This window comes from Callithrix jacchus, chromosome 3, assembly GCF_049354715.1.
Source record: "Callithrix jacchus isolate 240 chromosome 3, calJac240_pri, whole genome shotgun sequence".
Classification (NCBI taxonomy): Eukaryota; Metazoa; Chordata; class Mammalia; order Primates; family Cebidae; genus Callithrix; species Callithrix jacchus.
This window is the reverse complement of record NC_133504.1, coordinates 122675333-122696120: the sequence shown is the minus strand read 5'-3', so window position 1 is coordinate 122696120 and position 20788 is coordinate 122675333. Positions and strand designations below refer to the sequence as shown.

At 38.0% G+C, this 20788-nt stretch overlaps 1 protein-coding gene and 1 pseudogene across 5 annotated transcripts in view; both read right to left on the bottom strand.

Annotated features, from left to right (window-relative positions):
• Window positions 1-6650: 6650 nt before the first annotated feature.
• LOC100400240 (keratin, type II cytoskeletal 8 pseudogene) lies at window positions 6651-8486 on the bottom strand (annotated as a pseudogene). The gene has a single exon (XR_013533074.1). The product of XR_013533074.1 is annotated as a keratin, type II cytoskeletal 8 pseudogene (transcript).
• A 6834-nt stretch (window positions 8487-15320) lies between these two features.
• Window positions 15321-20788, bottom strand: part of RCHY1 (ring finger and CHY zinc finger domain containing 1) — a 39385-nt gene continuing 33917 nt past the window's right edge. For all 4 annotated transcript variants that reach the window (XR_013533075.1, XM_008993171.5, XM_002745715.7 and 1 more), the window contains one exon: window positions 15321-15993. Coding sequence is in view for 3 of the 4 variants with exons in the window: in XM_008993171.5 (XP_008991419.1) it covers window positions 15865-15993 (129 nt within the window). In the remaining variant the exon portion in view is untranslated. The remainder of the gene's footprint in view (window positions 15994-20788) is intronic.

Here is a 20788-nt window from a genome sequence, read left to right as displayed (position 1 = left end):
GATGGTTTTTTCTTATAAATTTAAGTTCCTTGTAGGTTCTGGATATTAGGCCTTTGTCAATAGGTAGATTGCAAAAATTTTCTCTCATTCTGTAGGTTGCCTGTTCACTCTGATGATAGTTTCTTTTGCTGTGCAGAAGCTCTTTAATTTAATTAGATCTCATTTGTCGTCTATGGCCATACCACCCTGAATGAGCCCAATCCTGTCTGATCTCAGAAGTTAAGCAAGGCAAGTTAGTACTTGGTTAGTACTGGTTAGTACTTGGATGGGAGATCTCACTTGTCAATTTTGGCTTTTGTTGCTATCGTTTTGGTGTTTTAGTCATGAAGTCTTTGCCCATGCCTATGTCCTGAATGGTATTGCCTCGGTTTTCTTCGAGGGTTTTTATGGTTTTGGATTTAATATTTAAGTCTTTAATCCAACAATAGACAAACAGAGCCTAATCATGAGTGAAATCCCACTCACAATTGCTACAAAGAGATTAAAATACCTAGGAATACAATTTACAAGGAACACGAAGGTCCTCTTCAAGGAGAACTGCAAACTGCTGCTCAAGGAAATAAGAGAGGACACAAACAAATGGGAAAACATTCCATGCTTATGGATAGGAAGAATCAACATTGTGAAAATGGCCATACTGCCCAAAGTAATTTATAGATTCATTGCTATCCCATCAAACTACCATTGCCTTTCTTCACATAATTAGAAAAAAACTACTTTAAATTTCATATGGAACAAAAAAGAAAAAAGAGCCTGTATAGTCAAGACAATCCTAAAAAACAAAGCTGGAGTCATCATGCTACCTGACTTCAAACTATACTACAAGGCTATAATCAAAACAGAGCTGGGCGCCATGGCTCACGCCTGTAATCCCAGCACTTCGGGAGGCCAAGGCAGGCGGATCATGAGGTCAAGAGATCAAGAGCATCCTGGCCAACAAGGTGAAATCCCATCTCTACAATTAGCTGGGCATGGTGGCGCGTGCCTGTAGTCCCAGCTACTCGGGAGGCTGAGTCAGGAGAATTGCTTGAACTCAGGAGGTGGAGACTGCACTGAGCCGAGATTGCAACACTGCACTCCAGTCTGGCGCCTGGCAACAGAGTGAGACTCTGTCTCAAAAAAAAAGACTCACGAGAGGAGAGTCCTTGACTATTTGTCTGCTGTCTCCCCATTGCCTAGAAGAGAGTCATAGCAGAAGCTTTGGTGTTTGAATTAATAGTTCCCAAATTATGGAGTTCTTTTTTGATTTTGTTATGCTGCATGGCACACCAACCTTGCATACCTCTTTAAAATAAGTTGTGTTTCCTAAGAATAACATCTGAAACACAGGCCATGCATTATGCACATCACTCTTCATCACAGCATATTTATAAATGAAAAACATCAGCTATCACTCTAAATGTACAACATCTATAAATTGAAATATTTTGCAAGGAATTTAAATGATGTTTACAGAGAGACTGTAGTATTACAGGGATATGCTTGCTCTATTATATGAAAAAAAGCAGGACACGATATGTATTACATTATGACCATAAACAAGGTTTTTTTATATATTTAGAAAAGAGATTGTAAGGAAATAAATCAAAATGCTGAAAGAGTTGTCTTTGAGTAGTACAATTAAGGGCCACTAATTTTCTTTTTCTTTCTTCTTTTCCACATTTTAAAATTTTCTATCATGAACATGCATTACTCTTATAATAAGAAATAAAAATTACTGTATTTTAAGAAAAACTAATTGCAACTGCATAGTACTCTCACAATAACAAAGAAGTAGACATTTTCACTGATTTTTATTCCATTTTAAAGCAACAGTTTACAAATAAAAACATAAGCCACCATTGTTATTTACATTGCCAAGCTGATGAGGGAAATTTTCTCCTTATAGTAATGTTTCAGTCAATAAACAAAAAATGAATAACAGAATATTACCATTTTTCAACTCCTAATAAAGTAATGAATCTAAGACAATGATCATCAGTGACTACGTTATTATGTGTCTCCTAATGAGAAAAAACAACATAACCTGCAGGTAGTCTTAGCAAAATTATAACTTAAAATCGAGCTGGAGCTTCTGGATCAAGCTACTTGTTCACAGGAAATTCAGGAACCAGAAAAACACAATAATTGATAGTACAGGAATGCAAAATCCAGAATGTGGAAAGCTCTGTAGGACAAACAACCCAGTTCCATAACAAATAAATAAAATGAAAAAAAAAGAGTAGGGAGGTAAGGAGGAATCCTATGGATTAAAAGAAACTTAAGACACATAGATCAATTGCAACAAATAGGCCTGCATTGTCCAACTCAGTAGCCACTACCCACATGTGGCTAGTCCAAATTGAAGTGTGCAAAATACACATTAGATTTCAAAGACTTAGTATAAAAAATATATACATAAAATATCTTATTAGAATATTTTAACTGATGTGTTGACATAATAATGATAATATTTTTGGTACATTGGCTTAAAAAACTTCACTTTTACTTTTTAAATTAAAATTACAAATTCACATGTGGTTTATATAGCATTTGTGTGATAGTATTGCTATTATTAATATTATTTAGATTCTGATATAAATACACAAGTAATATATACATATATATAATTACTTTAAGTTTGATGATGGTATTGTGATTATGCTTTTAAAAATAGTCCTTATCTTTTAGAGCTACATATGAAATATATAGGGATGGAATGATATTATGACCAGGACTTGCTTTAAAATAATGTGGTGGGGAAAAGTGGGTAAGTGTATAAATAAGAATGGGCATGAGTTGGTCATGTGGAAATGAATATAAAATTCACTGTATTAGACTCTCCACTTTTGCATATGTTTGACATTTTCCATGATAAAAAGTTAGAAGGAAGTGGGTGAGGCTACATACAACTGTGGACATACTTTAAAGAACTAAGAGCAAGATGATAAATAGTCTGTCACAGCAACAGACACCAGACTGGTATGCTTCACTGTAAACTCCTTATAGGCTACCCCATCCCTGATCTCAAGCCCTTCTTCTGCACTCAACCTCCTTTCTGTTATTTAGTTTTTACTTTGGAAATGCATCCTTGACTTAATTGTCTTACCCCAGACCTTCTGTCTGGCTGATGGACCTTAACTTTGTGTTTATTATTGCTGGTAACAAATTCCTCCAAAACGTGGTGAATGAAAACACTAATCATTTTATTATTACGTCTTCTGATTCTGGGGGTTGACTAGGTTGAGCTGGGCATTTCTCACTAGGAGTTTGTCATGTAGTTACAATCAGGAGGTGATTGAGACTAGAGACATCCAAAGCCTTCCTCACTCATACGTCTGTCAGTCAAAGCCAGCTGATGGTTGGAATTTCAGCTGAAGCTGTCACCCAGAACACCTATACATGGGTTTTCCATGTGACATGGGCCTCCTCACCATATGAGGCTAGGTTTCAAGAGTTTGCATCCCAATAGTATCCCAGATAGTAAGTTTATCACCTTTATACCATAGTCTAGAAGACATCACTTCAATTGTGGCCACCAACCCACCAACATTCAAAGGTAGAAAACATTGGTCCCACCTCTTGATGGAAGGAGTGCCAATATCCCACTGGAAGATGAGTGTGTGCATTAGAAATTTTGTTGCAGCCATCAAGGAAAGTTCCATCTGCCATACTTTGGATCCCCGTTGGTCTGCACATTTATTTCTCTGACTCTGACTAGTTTCCAATTATTAGCAAGCCAAACAGCACTTCTTCTGCTTAGAACTATCATCTATCTGATCCTGCTCAGCTTGCACATCATTCTAGCACTGGTACTGCTTGCCCACAGACTTCTGCCTTTACCTGTTAACACCCTCTATTCCTCCTCCATCATGTCTTTTCTGCTCCAAAATGTATAAGGACATAATGTTAGAAAACAACATTGGTCATATACTCTTGAAAACACCCTACCTCTACAAACCTGACCCAAGAAATACAAACAGGCAGATATGAAATACAGTGATAATAAACATGCTAAATTAAATTTTAAAACTAGTCAATGACTTTGCATTCTTAATCCTTGGTTTGTGTCATTATTATATAATGGGCAATAAAAGTGCTCAATGTCAGTGTCCTGGAAAAGCTCTTACTTTTAAGTAGCAGGTAGAAAAAAAAATCATTCTACATAGAAGATCCCAATCACTAGAAACATTATGGCACCCTCTGCTGTCAGGAAACAAAGTTTAAAGGTACCCTGTGTTCATTTTCCCTGCAAGATTCTTCAGCATCCTGTTCCCATAGGCTGGCAATCATCTTATTCAGATGTAAAAGCATAATTTGGAAAAGTAAAGAAAAGCAAACGGCTTAAAGCAGGCAAGATATAAAAGTAAAGGTAAAAAATAAAAATCCATCAGTGTGTATAGTTCAATGGAAGTAAGTCTGAAAGGGGAAAATATGCTATGTATAGAATCTCAAGAGGTAGCTAATATCAAAAACATAATATAGCTATCCTTGTCTAAGCCCTTTACAAAACTAATCTTGACAAATTGCCCATGAAACACAGAAAGGTTAAATATAGCCCAAGGTCACACAGCAAGTAAATGGCAGAACCAAGATACAAACCCCAGCAATCTGAATCTAGAGGCTGTAGTATCTTTAACCACTCTGCTCTACTGCCTACTAATGGGAAAACAACAACAAAACAAAACAAAAAAAAAACTTCCTTAAGTATATCAAGAACTACTATTAGATATTATTGACATTACCTAAAAGAAAATTGACTGCCAGGAAAATTTCTTGCCCCACATAAAGCAGAGAAAAGATAATCCAAGTCTCCCATTCACAATAAGCTATTTTGAAGTTTAAGATTACAGGCCCAGCGCAGTGGCTTCACACTTGTAATCCCAGCACTTTGGGAGGCAGAGGCAGGTAGATCATCTGAGATCTGGAGTTTGAGACTAGCCTGGCTAACATGGCGAAAAACATCTCTAGTAAAAATACAAAAAAATTAGCCGGGCGTGGTGGCATGTTCTTGTAATCCCAGCTACTTGAGGGCTAAGAGAGAAGAATAGCTTGAACCTGGAAGGAGGAGGAGGTTGCAGTGAGCCAAGATTGTGCCATTGCACTCCAGCTTGGGCAACAAGAGTGAAACTCCATCTCAAAAAAAAAAAAAATTACTTTCTCTTCTAAATTTAGAAACAATTTGCTCTTTGGAGAAACCAAAATGTATCTCAAAAATAATGTCTCTCATCACAAGTTCACTAAAATCTGTCAGCTGTTTTTACAGAGAATGGATTCCTCCTATATCAGGCTCAAAGCTTGCACAGCCTAATTGTTTAGTCTAGCAACCAACCTGTCAACTGAGCAGTCACTCAGGATGTTCCAAATCCAATGACTGGTTCACAAAGACTGGTTCACTAACCCAGTGAAACCTATAGTGGAGTAGGAAGCCTTTCCTAATGAAGGACAAAGCAACTAGTTCTCATCTTCTTCCATGGAATAATGAGCCAAACAGGTCTGTGTAAGGATGATAGGAATGCTCAAAAGGTTGGAGAGCTCTGGACTGCAGACTGAAAGAAACAGGACAAAATTCCTGGTATGGTGCTAGAACATCATGTTCAGTGAGACCCTGTAGGGAGAGCAAGGAGCAAGGCCAAATCCACTCAAGGCCATCTGTCCCTGGTGGACCTCCAAGTCCTCCTTGCTCAGAAACCAGGTGATAACAGTAGGGCTAGACTCTTTTCCAGTTGCTAGAGACATGGTGGAATTGGTACCATACACTAGGAGCACACGCTGGAAATCACCTCAATGCTACAAATAGGAAGGGCATGAGCCCTAATATCTACTGGCAGTCCAGTACACTGCAGGCACAGTCACTAGTTTCAGACTTTCCCTTATTTAAACCTCACAACAAAATCTCCATGAAGCTGTGACCACTATCTCTATTTCACACAGAGGAAAGTGTCTAAGAAATTAAGAACTAATCCAAAGTCACACAGCAGTATGTGTTAGATGGACAAAATTTGAACCTCTGTCTCTCTCTGTTTTCATAGTCAAAGCCATTTCTATTATATCGAATTGCCTATGCAACAATTAATGACATTGGACAACTATGATAGCTGTTTCTGACTCCTCCCCTGAAATTTTAGACTGGCCTAGAAGTCAAATGTTTGGATATACAAATACACCTAGATTGTGATGCTACTGTAACACTATGAAGTATAGCTTAAGAAGGATACCTCTCCTATTCATTCCAAGTTTTCTGTTCTTCTCTCATATTCCATTTTCCTGCTCCAATCCCAGACCATCTGTCTTCAGTTGTATGTTTTGGGTATGTGTTTCTCAAAGAGGGTCACCCTATTTATGCCAGCCTCCAATGTATTCATATACAGAACCTTAAAGGATAATGATACAAAAAATAATGAGAAACTCTTCCTTTGCAGACCTTCTAAGAAAGCTTGGGTAAATAAATTGAAGTCTGCCGGGTTTCAGTTTGACCAAGCAAAACCAGAGTGAGTTGGACTACATGACCTCTAATTCCCTTCCAGCTTTACAGTCTGTAATTCTATTATTTTTAATTAAATCCACTAATCTACACAATAAAATAACCTTAATAAATACATCAACTCATAAAGAGGTCAAAAGAGATTAATTCTGACAAATACTGCTCTGTGCCTAGGACATCAATGTGATTTTTTTTTTTTTTTTTTTCCGAGCTAGCTGAGATTTTATTTTGGACCAAAAAAAAAAAAAGCAATTGAATTGTTTTGCAACTGGAGGCATGGGCAAGGGGGGTCCCCAGGCAGTAAACTCCCCGCCGGTGGGCTGAGGGCTAGGGCTGAGCGCCGGTGGGTTGAGGGCTAGGGCTGAGCGTCAGGTTGGTCTCCTGTTCCCTGCGCTCCCCTGCACAGCAACCTCCCTCCTGGGCTCTGGGGCAGCCTCAGGAGGGGCAGGCTGGGAGGGGCAGGCTGGGAGGGGCTGTTGCAGCTGTTCACTTGGGCAGGATGTCAGAGGACTCAGACACCAGCCTCCCATCGCGGGTCTCAATCTTCTTCACAACCACAGCCTTGGTGGAGCTGGTGCGGCTGATGGAGCTGGAGCCCGCGACAGAGCCAAAGCTGGAGCCCAGGCCATAGCTGAGGCCGGGGCTTGTGAGGCCCCCATAGGCAGAGCTCAGACCACCTGCATAGCCTCTGGTGGTCTTCGTGTGGATACTCATGTTCTGCATCCCGGACTCCAGCCGGCTCTCCTCGCCCTCCAGTAGCTTGCGGTAGGTGGCGATCTCGATGTCCAGGGCCAGTTTAACATTCATCAGCTCCTGGTACTCACGCAGCTGCTTTGCCATGTCCTGCTTGGCCCGCTGCAGGGCGGCCTCCAGCTCCTTCTGCTTGTCATGAGCATCCTTGAGTGCCCGCTCCCCGCGATCCTCAGCATCTCTAATGGCAGCCTCCAGGGAAGCCCTCTGGCCTTTGAGGCCCTCGATCTCAGCCTGGAGCCGGCTGATGTTCCGGTTCATCTCAGAGATCTCAGTCTTCGTACGCCGCAGGTCATCCCCATGCTTCCCAGCCAGCATCTGCAACTCCTCATACTTGATCTGGTATATGCTCTCCGCCTCAGCCCGGCTGCGGTTGGCGATCTCCTCGTACTGCGCCTTGACCTCGTACTGCGCCTTGACCTCGGCAATGATGCCATCCATGTCCAGAGAGCGGCTGTTGTCCATGGACAGCACCACAGACGTGTCGGAGATCTGGGACTGCAGCTCCCGGATCTCCTTTTCATACAGCTGCCTGAGGAAGTTGATCTTGTCAGTCAGTCCTTCCAGGCGAGACTCCAGCTCTACCTTGTTCATGTAAGCTTCATCCACATCCTTCTTGATGAGGACAAATTCATTCTCCATCTCTGTACGCTTATTGATCTCTTCCTTATACTTGTTCTTGAAGTCCTCCACCAGCCCCTGCATGTTGCCAAGCTCCGCCTCCAGCTTCAGCTTCTCCTGCCCCAGAGTCTCCAGCTGCCGCCTCAGGTTGTTGATGTAGTTCTCAAACATGTTATCCATGTTGCTCCTAGCCATTTTCTGCTGCTGCAGGAGGCTCCACTTGGTCTCCAGCATCTTGTTCTGCTGCTCCAGGAACCGCACCTTGTCGATAAAGGAAGCAAACTTGTTGAGAGTCTTGATCTGCTCCTTCTCCTGGGTACGCACGGCCTGGATGTTGGGGTCCACATCCACCTTAATGGGGTTCAGCAGGCTCTGGTTGATGGTGACGGCGGTGATGCCTCCCATGCCTATGCCGCTGGCCCCAAAATAGCCTGCACCCAGGCCACCCCGGAAGCCACTACTGCTCACTCGGGAGAAGCTCAAGCGGGCACTAGGCCCACTCATTAAGGAGCGGCTGCTGAAGGCCCCGGGGCCAGAGGTGGACACCTTGTAGGACTTATGGGTCACCCTGGTGGACATGGTGGAGGCAGGAGTGGAAGCAGGCGAGCTGAACTAGGGAGAGATTCCAGAAGGAGCGGAGAAGCTGCTTCTTCGTGATTTTTTTTAAGTGCTGAGATTTACATTGGCTGGTATTACTTCATTCTTGAGATGACAGAGTGGAAGGCGGGCCTTGCCTGGTGCCATAGCCAACTATCCCTGGAGGTCAGGTCAGTTTTAGAATCTATACCAGAAAGAGGTTATTTATCTCATGCTCCACAAGTTACCTTTGGCCCAGCGGGCCTGATTACCTTCTATCCATAGGGTGCCAGGGCAATACTAGGGCTGTCTCAGGGACTTCTCCATTTTCTTGACTCAGTTAATTGAACGGAAGTCTTTACCCTTTAGAAGTATTGGAAAGAAATCCTCCCTCCTTCATGGCTCCACCGTTCACCCCACCCCATCAGACAAAGGAGTAACTTGGCAAGCTTTGGGGAGAAGGTATTGCATATGCATGGTCTAGGCCCCTTTCTAGCATCTAGCCTTTCCCCAGGCAGCTGCAGTGCTTAGACTCACCCCTCCCTTCCACAGGGTAGATCTTACCCTGTAGAGGAAGGTCTGCAGTCAGTGACTATATGTGTATGTTCAATTTAGAGCAAGGAAGAGCAAACTCAATTTGGCCTTGGTTCCAAGCCACAATCTCCTTTCCAGCTTTATCATCAATATCTGACTCTCATATATACTTCACAATTGATTCAGAACTTGATTCAGAACTCCAGAGGATAATTACACCCCTTTAAAACTTTAAGAGAAGGTACTAATCATATTGAGTTCAATTATCAGGCATGGTACTAAGTGTGCTAAAGGAATTCAGAATTCAACAAAGAAAATTAGTGTGCAAATAATCTAAACAAGGTAGAATGTAATAAATGCCCATCAGAAATTCAAGCAAATGTTGTTGGGATGCCAACTGGGAGGTGGGGTGAGGGGATGGGGAACAATAGTCCAGGACAATCGGGTTTCCAAAAGGAATCTTTTGTTGTTGTAACCAGGCCCTGAGAGAAGACCCAGAACTGTACCTGCCTGTCGAGATTCTGCAGGCTCAGGCAGTGTCCGCTCCTCAGTGTCCCCACACATTTGTAGGCTATGAAGTCAATGGCCAAGACCCACCTAAGCCCATTCTACTGGCAAAGGTTGGAATTACAGCAGCCTCTAGACAGGCTAAACTGGCTTTGGCCATTCTTACTTCACTCTGAATTCTCTGACTCTAGAGAAATAAAATGTATAAGCTAAGGGAAGCAGGTGGGTGATTACAAGAAGTTTTAACTCCTATTTGAACATACATTGTTTGCCTCAGGAAAAATAAAAGTCCAACCAGCCTGACACTTTGATCCTGATCAGAGGTTTATAAGATTAAATATTTGGCATGCCTAAAGGACAAAATCTGGTCAAGATCAATTCTTAATGAACTGGAAATGGCAGGCATTACACTAGGGATCTTGTGTATCACATATCACAGACTTGGCCTCTTTTGTAATTGACATCTACAGAAATTTATGCTTGACTACTTATTCTAAAACAGAGAATCTACTAAGTTACAGGTTTACACACCTCCCAAAGACTATACCTTTGTGGTACCTATGAAGAGACTATTTCTTTTTCTTTTTGAGATGTAGTTTCGCTCTTGTTACCCAGGCTGGAGTGCAATGGCACGATCTCGGCTCACCGCAACCTCCGCCTCCTGGGTTCAGGCAATTCTCCTGCCTCAGCCTCCTGAGTAGCTGGGATTACAGGCACGCGCCACCATGCCCAGCTAATTTTTTGTATTTTTAGTAGAGATGGGGTTTCACCATGTTGACCAAGATGGTCTCGATCTCTTGACCTCATGATTCACCCGCCTCGGCCTCCCAAAGTGCTGGGATTACAGGCGTGACCTAAAGAGACTATTTCTAAAAACCCCTTACTTATTGAGCCACTTAATATGGATGTTAGAAATCAGTCAACGCACTCCTATAGCCCTTTCTATAAGACACATTCGCCTCTCCTATTGCAGGGAAAAATCTGGAGGTAACTCATTATATCCTACTCATATTTTAATAACCCAGCTCTGTACATAATTAGTGCAAAATAAATGTTTGCTAAATGAAATAAGGGAACAAATCAACCAGATTCCAGAATGACTTAATTAAACCCAATGTCTCCTAGTTTGAGAAAAGCGCGATACCATCACATTTCAATTAATATGTTCTAGTATTAAACATTTCTGAATTTTTGTGCATGTGTGTACACTCACCCTTCTAATCACATCCTTACATATGGTGAAAACTTGGAACACATTATGCTTTATATCTCACTAGCAATTCAACAAATTCTTACCAGTATCAATAAAGCAAGGCACTATAAGAGATAAAGACTCCACCACTGTCCTCAAAAAGTAAGAGGCTCTTTTTCTTATCCTCACCCCTGCTGGGTTAGGGTCCTTCCACAGCCCACCTTAGCTCTCATCACAGTTACCTTCTGTGTTTGCCCTTCACAAGCCAACTGCCAGAAGGCTTTCAGGGTCACAATTGTTGCTCCACCTTGCAGTTTTATCCAATGGTAAGCTTTATACACATTGTTTTTATACATTGTTTAAATGAGGAGGGGAATGGCAAAACTGAATTACAGAAAAAAAGGAAATATTAAGTCCTCTAAGACTGGTACAAAGTACTACAGAGTTTAGAAAAGAGAGATGTTATAAGAGAATGTGGTTATTTATTAACATCCATTAACATTTAACATTCCAAGCCACAATCTCCTTTCACAATCAAGAATATAGGCCTGTAATTTTCTTTTCTTATAGTGTCCTTGTCTGGCTTTGATTATCAGGGTAATGCCACCCTCATAAAATGAGTTTGGAAATATTTCCTCTTCCACTTTTTGGCAGAGTTTGAGGATTGGTATTAGTTCTTCTTTAAATATTTGGTAGAATTCCACTATGAAGTCATCTGGCCCTTTGCTTTTCTTTGATGGGAAACTAATTAGATTCTATGTCCTTACTTGTTGGTCTGCTCAGATATTCTATTGCTTCTTGATTCCATCTACAATCAAGACTTGGTAGGTTTTATGTTTCTAGGAATGTATCCATTTCTTCTAAGTTATCCAGTTTGTAGGCATATAGTTGTTGTTAGTAGTAGTTGTAGTAAAGAAAGTAAACCTTGAGCTGGACCATGAAGAATAGGCAGGTTTCTGACAATTCCATTTCTTTAAGAAAGGTTGCTCCATGAAGGAAGCATATGTGCCAAGGCAAGGTGCAAAAATTAAGAGGAGGCTCCTTTAAGAAATACACATAAGGAAACAAAAAATAAAACTGAAAAGATTAGAATAACATTTGTAAAGGCTTCAAAATGAAGAATCTAGGCTTAGTCAAATACACATCAGGGAACTCGTGCATAATTTTGACCAAAACTGTAACACATTTAAGCTTAGGAAAAGTAATTGTGCAGGAAGGATAATAAGGGAGACAGAAAGTGAAACTGAATGTAAGAAGACTAGGTTAGTATGAGAACAAAAACAGATGCGTAAGAATAAACAAAAGACAAAAAGCAGACCTGTCAATGTATTAACTGAACATGAGGAAATATCCACATGAAAATAACCATAGGAAAAAAGTTTGCTTAGCAAGAAATAAATTCAGATGAACACAATGCAAACAGCAAACATTTTAAATGAATTTAAGCACAGATGGTTACAGTAGCCCCTTTGTACTCTGTATCCATGGGTTCCACATCTATGGATTCAACCAACCATGGATAAAAAAAATAACAAATCCACAAAGTTTCAAAAAGCAAAACTTGAATTTACCATGTGGTGATACTATGGCAAATCCACAAAAATGAAGTGATATGTAGTACTGTATTAGGTATTATAAGTAATCTAGAGATTATTTCAAGTATGCAGGAGAATGTCCATAGGTTATAGGCAAACATGACACCATTTTATATAAGACACTTGAGGATTCACAGATTTTGGTATCTTCAGAAGGTTCTGGAACTAATCCCCAAAGATACCACAGGTCAACTGCATTTAAAGTGGCACAGGGTACTTCAAAAAATAAACAAATTGATAAACCTTTATCCAGACTAAGAAAAAAAAGAATGTTAAAATAAGTAAAATCAGAAATGAAAGTGGAGACACTACAACTGATACTACAAAAATGCTAAGGAACATAAGAGACTATTATTAAAAATTACACATCTACAAGTTGGTTAACTTAGAAGAAATGGATAACTTCCTAGAAAAAAAAACCTACCAAGACTGAATCCAGAAGATACAGAAAACCTAAACAAAGAAGATAGAATGAATAATTTAAAGAATCTCCCATCAAAGAAAAGCCCAAGATCAGATGGCTGCATGGTAGAATTCTCCCAAAATTTAAAGAGAAACTAATACCAATCCTTCTTAAACTCTTTCAAACTTTTGAAGGAGGAATACTTCCAAACTCATTTTATGAGGCCAGAATTACCTTGATACAAAAACCATACAAGGACACTACAAAAAAAGAAAAATTATAGGCCAATATCCTTGATACACACCGATGCAAAAATCTTCAACAAAACACCAGCAAACTAAATTCAACAGCATGTTAAATAGATCATTCACCATGATCAAGTGGGATTTATCCCTGGGATGCAAGAATGGGTCAATATATGCAAATCAATAAATATGATATACCATATTAACAGTGCAGAACAAAAAACATTTTAATTATTTCAATAGATGCAGAAAAAGCATTTGAAAAATTCAACATCATTTTATGATAAAAATACTCAAATATTCAGGCATAGAGGGAATGTACCACAACACAATTAAGGCCATATATAAAAAGCCTACAGCTAACCTCATCCTCAATAGTGAAAAGCTGAAAGCTTGTCTTCTAAGATCAGGAGCAAGACAAAGATGTTCACTCTAACCACTTCTATTCAACATAGTACTGTAAGTTCCAGCCAGAGCAATTACATAAGAAAAATAAATAAAAGGCATCCAAATAAGAAAAGAAGTGAAACTGTTTGCTGATGACATGATCTTACATATAGAAAACCCTAATGACACCACCAAAAAGCTGTTAGAACTGATAAACAAATTCAGTATTTCAGTATTGCAGAATATAAAATAAGTAGCATTTCTTTACACTAACAATGAACTATTGAAAAAGAAATCAATCTAATTCTCAATAGCATAAAAAAAATACTTAGGAGTAAATTTAATCAAATAAGTGAAAGAACTGTATACTGAAAACTATAAAACACTGATGAAAAAAATAGTAGACAACACAAACAGATGAAAAGGTAGCCTGTGTTCATGGATTGGAAGAATATTGTTCTATTAGTCCCTTCTTGCATTACTATAAAGAAATACCTGGAACTGGGTAATTTATAAAGAAAAGAGGTTCAATTGGCTCATGGTTCTATAGGTTGTACAGGAAATATGATGCTGGCCTCAGGAAGCTTTCAATCATGGCAGGAGATCAAGGGGAAGCAGGTACATCTTACGTGGCTAGAGCAGAAGGAAGGGGGGTGGCCTCAGAAAACTTTCAATTATAGCAGGAAGCCAGGAAACTTGGGAAGCCTCAGGAAACTTTCCATCACAGCAGGAAGTCAAGGGGAAGCAGGTCCATCTTACATGGCTAGAGCAGAAGGAAGTGGGGTGGGGAGGGGCCACACACTTTCAAATGACCAGATCTCATGAGAACTCTATCACGAGAACAGCACCAAAGGTGGAAATCTGCCCCCACAATCCAATCACCTCCCACCAGGCCCAACCTCCACACTGAGGGTTACCATAGAACATGAGATTTGAGTGGGGACACAGATCTGAACCATAGCCATAAAATGTCCAAAGCATCCATGGCAATTTACAGACTCAGTGCAATCCCTGTAGTGTGACAGGTCTCCCACAAGATTGCTTAAGTGTGTATGTCCACTGCCCAAATCCTGAAGGCTGGGCAATAAGTCAATACCATGGTGTCCAGGCAAGGAGCAGGTATCCCTGAGAATCTAAACATTCTAGAGAATAATTGAGAACATACCAAGAAAAACAGTCTCATTGTTCAAACACAAAAGTCAAAGAGTCAAAAAATTAGCTTAGAAGCAGTTTAGAGATGGGAGATGGCACAGAGCTCTAGAGGTGCCCTGCTGCCATCCAGGACTGCCCCATATTTAAATCCCAATAAACTCATCTGCTCCTCAAGCTGGACTTGTCCCAGTCATTCTTTGGTCTCTCAGTTCCTTCCCACTTTGAGTTGGGACATTACAGTCCCAGGTTTTTCTCATAACAACCCCTAACAAAATTCCAGTCATTTTTCACAAAAACAGAAATAACAATACTATAATTTGTATGGTATCACAGAAGACCTGAATAGCCAAATCAATCTTGAACAAAAAGAACAAGGTTGGTGGCATCACACTATCTGACTTCAAAATCTATTATAAAACAATAGTAACCAAAACAGCATGGTACTGGCATAAAAAGATATGTTGACCAGTGGAACAGAAGAGCCCAGAAATAAACCAACACACCTATAGGAAATTGACTTTCAATAAATATGCCAACACCACACAATGAAGCCAGGCTCTTCAATAAATGGTGTTGTTGTCTTTATTGTTCACTGTTGTCTCTACAGCATCTAGAAACATATCTGCCACATAACAGTTGCTCAGTAAATACTCGCTAAACAAATGAATGAATGACTCTTTGAAGAAATAATTTGTGGCAACCTAAAGAAATTTTTTTTCAATGTTAATGTTTTGAGTAAGGCTTTGGAAGAGTCTTATTATTTTACATAATACTTTTCCCAACTACTCTTACAGAATACCTCAAAAGAAAGAAAATTTATTTTACATTATAGAACCGATAATACTACCCTAATTGAGCCAAACATAAAAAACTTTGGAAAAAACTTTCTATAAAACACTGTTTGAATATAATTTTATTAGCATTTATTACATCAAAATTCACATTTAGACGATCCAGAGGAATGTCTTAGAAAATTCTAAAGCATATTTAATTAGGTTTTAACAGTAGGGGGGTTTTAACTTACTATAGCACAGCCCTTAAAAAGTCAAGAATACTACCGAGAATTAAGTGCAGTTCTACCAAGAACTAGAAATGAGAACTAGAAATGAACTGCGTGCATAGTGTCACTTAAAACAAAGTTTCATGAAAATATAATACAATTCTATGAATATATCAGTGGCAAACATCATTGGCATCCAAAAAACTGACACTAAAGGAATTTCCAATCCAAACACAAGCACATGGCTTTCATTCAATATAGAGCTATGAAAATTCTATCAAGAGACCCTGAATCCTTAAGTAACAAGATTTTATGCTGTGACACTAGTACAAAACACATCAACTCTAATGCATAGATTATGACACAGGATAACAGGATACCAAGGAAAATTTTTTTCTATATCAGAAAATGCCAAGTTCTCCAGTACTGCATAGGTTGGTCATTGCTGATCCAGTGAAATTCTACGTCCTCCAGCTTGAGCAGTATTGTAGGATTCACAGATCTTACATTTCATGCCTAATATATGGAACTGAACAGTGGATCGTCCATTACAGTCATTGCAGAGAATCTGAAAAGAGATGAATTCAAATGAAATATTTTAACCTTATAAATACAAGTTGCATTGTCTGCTCATAATAATCCCTTGAAATTCATATTAAAGATGTGAAAATACTTATATAAGTCTAAACATGTCCAAAAGTAGAAATTTCTTTTTATTTTTTCAATGAAAACTCTAAATGGCTATTGAAGTGGCTCTGAATTCAGAAAGTGAAAAGGCAGATTTGAGAAAAACAAAAAAATCTTATTTTAAAATAGCTTCCAAATATTAAATAGTATAAATAGTACAAGCAAGAAAATTAACCTAGGCATAATCAAATCAATACCTGATGCTTACAATTCAAAATAACATACACAATTTCATTGTTTTTCAGTCAGAAATGTATCTCAGTTAATAAAACCAAAATTTTCACTCTGTATATATTTATAAAAAATATACTTTATATATTTTAGTATTAAAAATAATATTTTTGCCTATTTTTTAGGTTTAGTATACTAAGTTCCCTGTTTTCTCTGCCTCAGGAATGAATTAAATTCCAAAAACAGTAGTTCCTAAAATAGACTAAATAGAGAGAGAGGCTCTTCACTCATCCCTACAATAACAAAGAAGATGCTGTTTAGCAATTAATTTCTTCTAATGCTAAGAACCTGAAAAATAACAAAGGTGTTAACCTGAAAATCAATACATACAAGAAGAGCTCTAGCTTTTGAATAGTCACACTACAATAAGCAGAAAATTTCCAAATTTGCTCTAAATTGTAATTTGGAAAATAAGTCTTTAAAAAATATGATCTAAATGAAGACAGTGGATTAGTGGTTGCCTAAGCCTGGGGCATTAGGGAATGACTGCTAATGGGTAGGAGCATTTCTTTTTTGGGATGATAAAAATGTTCTAAAATTGTGGTGTTTGCATAACTACATGAATATTTTTAAATGCACCAAATTGTACAATTTAAATGAATGAATTGTGTATGTGAATTGCATTTTAATGAAGCCATTATTTCAAAAACTTATCTACATGGAACAGCACACTTCGGCCTCTAGTCAAACATCACAGGATTATCGGTTAGTATCCCAAAAGTGATTTTTCATTGCCCTGATAATTTAATTATCCACATGAATTATAAAACACTCCAGTGTAAATAAAACAAAAAATAAATTTCATTTGGCTTTGCTAAGTGGTTTTTATCCTTGTATGCTGAAGTATTTGAAGATGTTCAGAAAATGTGTAATATAACCGAAAATTAGCCAGAAAACAATCTAGGCTTTCCCATTCTTATCTACAACTCAATACTATGGCTGAGAAGGGATAGCAACACATCACAATTAAAGGAAAAAAGATGATCACTCTCCATAAGACAAAAGGCACAGAAACAATCTTTTATGCTTTAGATTGCAGGCTAATTGCAACTAAATAAAGAAAGTCAAGACCCTCTGAATCTATTCTGGTTCGGGGCTGCCTAATCACAAATTGCTTCTCAATTAAGGCATGTTAAATTTAATTTGTATAAGGTTTTTCTTCAAACAGCTGGCATCAGAAGTGGGATTTGAACTAGAGCTTTCAGTGACCCCCAGGAGCACCAGGGGACCCAGTAAGGTACCCATTGGGAGTCCACTGCTCTCTCACAGCAATTAGGAATCACGGTAAGTTCTTAGATTCTAAAGCTCCATAGATTTGTGTCTAAAGCTCCACGGATTTGTGTTTTGAGCTATCCAAGTTTTTTTTAACACATTTTTTATCTGAATTGGATATCAGAAGTCGCAACAAAAACTGGACTAGGTCCAGGATCCAACTACCTTGGATCTAGCTAAAGCCCTCTTATGTTTGAGTGGGTCAGGCAGAACAGCAGAGCATGCAAACTTGACTTTTGGAAATAAATTCACAGGGTTTTTTGTGTCCTGCACCCTTTGATTCTTTTTCTTGCATGCTTAAGTAGGGAAAAATCACTGGTTAAGTGTACCAAGGAAATATGAGAGCCAAAGCCAAGTTTCAAGGTGAAAATGGGATCCTTAATTTCTGACGAACTGAGCAATCTACCGGCTCTGCCTACATTTACAAATGTAACTATTAGGCCCCAGAAGCAGCAAACACTTTTTAAACATTTTATAGAAGGACAAAATGCCATTTGCTTATAGAAATGGCAAAATTTTCCTAAAGGTAATTTAAAATTATAATGGAACGTTCCAAATGAACACCTAAAACTACACTCTTAGAAGTGCATTTGACAATGGCCATAAGGAGCTGTTCAAACAAACAAACAAAACAAAACCAAAAAATAAGTGCATTTGAAAATGAGGGCTCCCAAATTAGACTCATCTAAGAACACCTATTGAGTGAAGTTTCTAAAATTATTTCAGTATTTTTATTGCCTTAGAAAAAAAAGACATTTTCAGTTTAAGAAGCAAATAAAAAGCTTAATTAACTGAGAAGAGAAATTAAATCTATGGGCCTTTTGGCTTAGTTAGTATACTGCTCTGAAGGCTAAAAGAAAGCTAGCCTGTTAGGCTAAAAAAAAGCTAAAAGAAGGCTAGAAGAAAGCTAGTTAAAAATCTTACAAACATTTCCTATTTAATGTTTATAAAATATAGGCCCTTAGGTAAAGCAGACTTGTTTCTTTTTCAGATCTATCCATGCTGAGTCCAGACGCAGAGATGGACAGTAAAATATTTTAAATTTTTAGGAAACTGCAAACAATAAAAAAGAATGTTTTCTTTCCCCTACTCTCTTTAGTGGGCTCTACCCTGAACTCAGTAATTTTAGCTAAGAAACAGCAGTTAAATTTTTAAAAACCATTTATGGAACTAAAATATATTCCTGGCATTTAACTGACTATACTATACTAAATGCTATCCTGAAACCCTTTTGGTAAAATAAATTTATATCTATAAAAGAAATTTCCATTTGTAAAGGTGTCTGTCTGTGTACACTAGGAATGCTCAGCACTGTTTTAAATTTACATAATAAGTCAAATCTTTGTTTAAGGTAACTTTCTGACCATCTTGTCTTAACTTTTACTTACACCATTTTTTCCTTGGTTTGAGCAAATGATGGTAAATATGTATGTGTAAAGTCTTAGTTCTGTGCTTTTGAAATATAAAATTTTCTACCTTGTTTAACCTAAGAGTTGGCCCTTTAGAAATGCATACTTAGGGTTGCCTAGCTAACAACTGCTTAGGGCAATGAAACAGGTAATTGGAAAACTGATAGTCTGAATAGGGAATAGAAAAACTATTTAAAAGCCAGCAAATGAGAATCCTTTAGGAAAAGCTCAAAGTTCTGCTTCTACCTATGTCTGTATTCCTATAAGTGTTATGTATATGTGATAACACTTGGTAAATAAAGCCAGTTTTTATATTGTTAGTAAAATAGGAGTGGCTTCAAAGGTGTCTGTTGAATATAATTCAACACTTGATTGATTTGACTGTGAGCTTATGTTTTGGGTTTTGAACCTCTAGATTATGAAGTATGGTAGGTGAGGCCTGGGTACATGTTCTCAGTGCCTAGACCTGTAGCTAAAAGGCAGAATCAAGCCTACTAGGGCTTCTTCCCTGCCACCTGTGTCATAACTTCAAATTTATTTTCAGTAATTTAAAATCTTAGAGTCATATGTTTAAGTAAATAATCATAAAACTTTTAAGTCATTTGTAAGTTAAAATGCTAAAACATTAATTATAAGTTTAAGTTTATATACTTTGGCATCTTATTTGTATATAGTATAGAAAAGCTAAATATATTTAGATCTCTTAAAAATTAATCATTTAAGGAAACATCCTTCCAAAAAATTAAAATGGTTTCCATCTACAAATACTGACACAAACCATTTCAAAATTATTTCCTAGGGTTTTCACTGGAAATTAGGATTACTAAGAGTTAAAATTGTAGTTAATATAGGTAATTAAAACTACTAGTTGTAAGAAAAACAAATCCTTTAGACAGTATAAAAACAAGCGACCTGGCGTGGTGGCTCACGTCTGTAATCTCAGCACTTTGGGAGGCCAAGGCGGATGGTTCACCTGAGGTCAGGAGTTCAAGACCAGCCTGGCCAACATGGCAAAACCCCATCTCTAATAAAAAATACAAAAAATTAGCTAGGCATGGTAGCAGGCACCTATAATCCCAACTACTCGGGAGGCTGAGGCAGGAGAATCACTTGAACTCAGGTGGCAGAGTTTGCAGTGATTTCAAAAAAATAAATAAATAATAATAAAAAAATAAGTAAGACATACTTTAGGTGAGAAAAATTGCAAAGATGTGCTTAAAAAAATTTTTGGTCTAGCTCGAAGTTACTTAAAGCTTGTTTCAAATTTGAGGAATAAAAAAGATGTAGACTAAAATATAGAACATTCAAAAGAAAGAATTTTAAAAGTTTATAAGGAAATATAAAAGTTTATGGAAATCTTCTGTGGTCAAAAACTGAGAGATTGGATAGATTTGTTTATAAGGTTTTATTAAAATTAGCTTTAGTCTTGATACTACAAAGGTAAAATTTGGTTTTCTCTTTCGAACAAAGATTTCATGTAGTATTAATAAGACAGTAAAATATTTTTGTGTACTTTTTTAAATAAACTGCAAATAATAAAAAGAGAAGACAAGGGGAGACAGATTTTGTCACATACTGCCTTAGGACTTTTGATTGTTCAGAAAACTGATTTTCAAAGAGTAAAGGTAATTGCTTTTTAAAACCTGTTAATTCTCAATTGGCTATACACATGACTATGATCACTATCAAAACAGTGATCCTATTCTGGTCAAGTGTTTTAAATCTTCAACACACTTGACAAGCTTCCCAAAATCAAATTTCAAT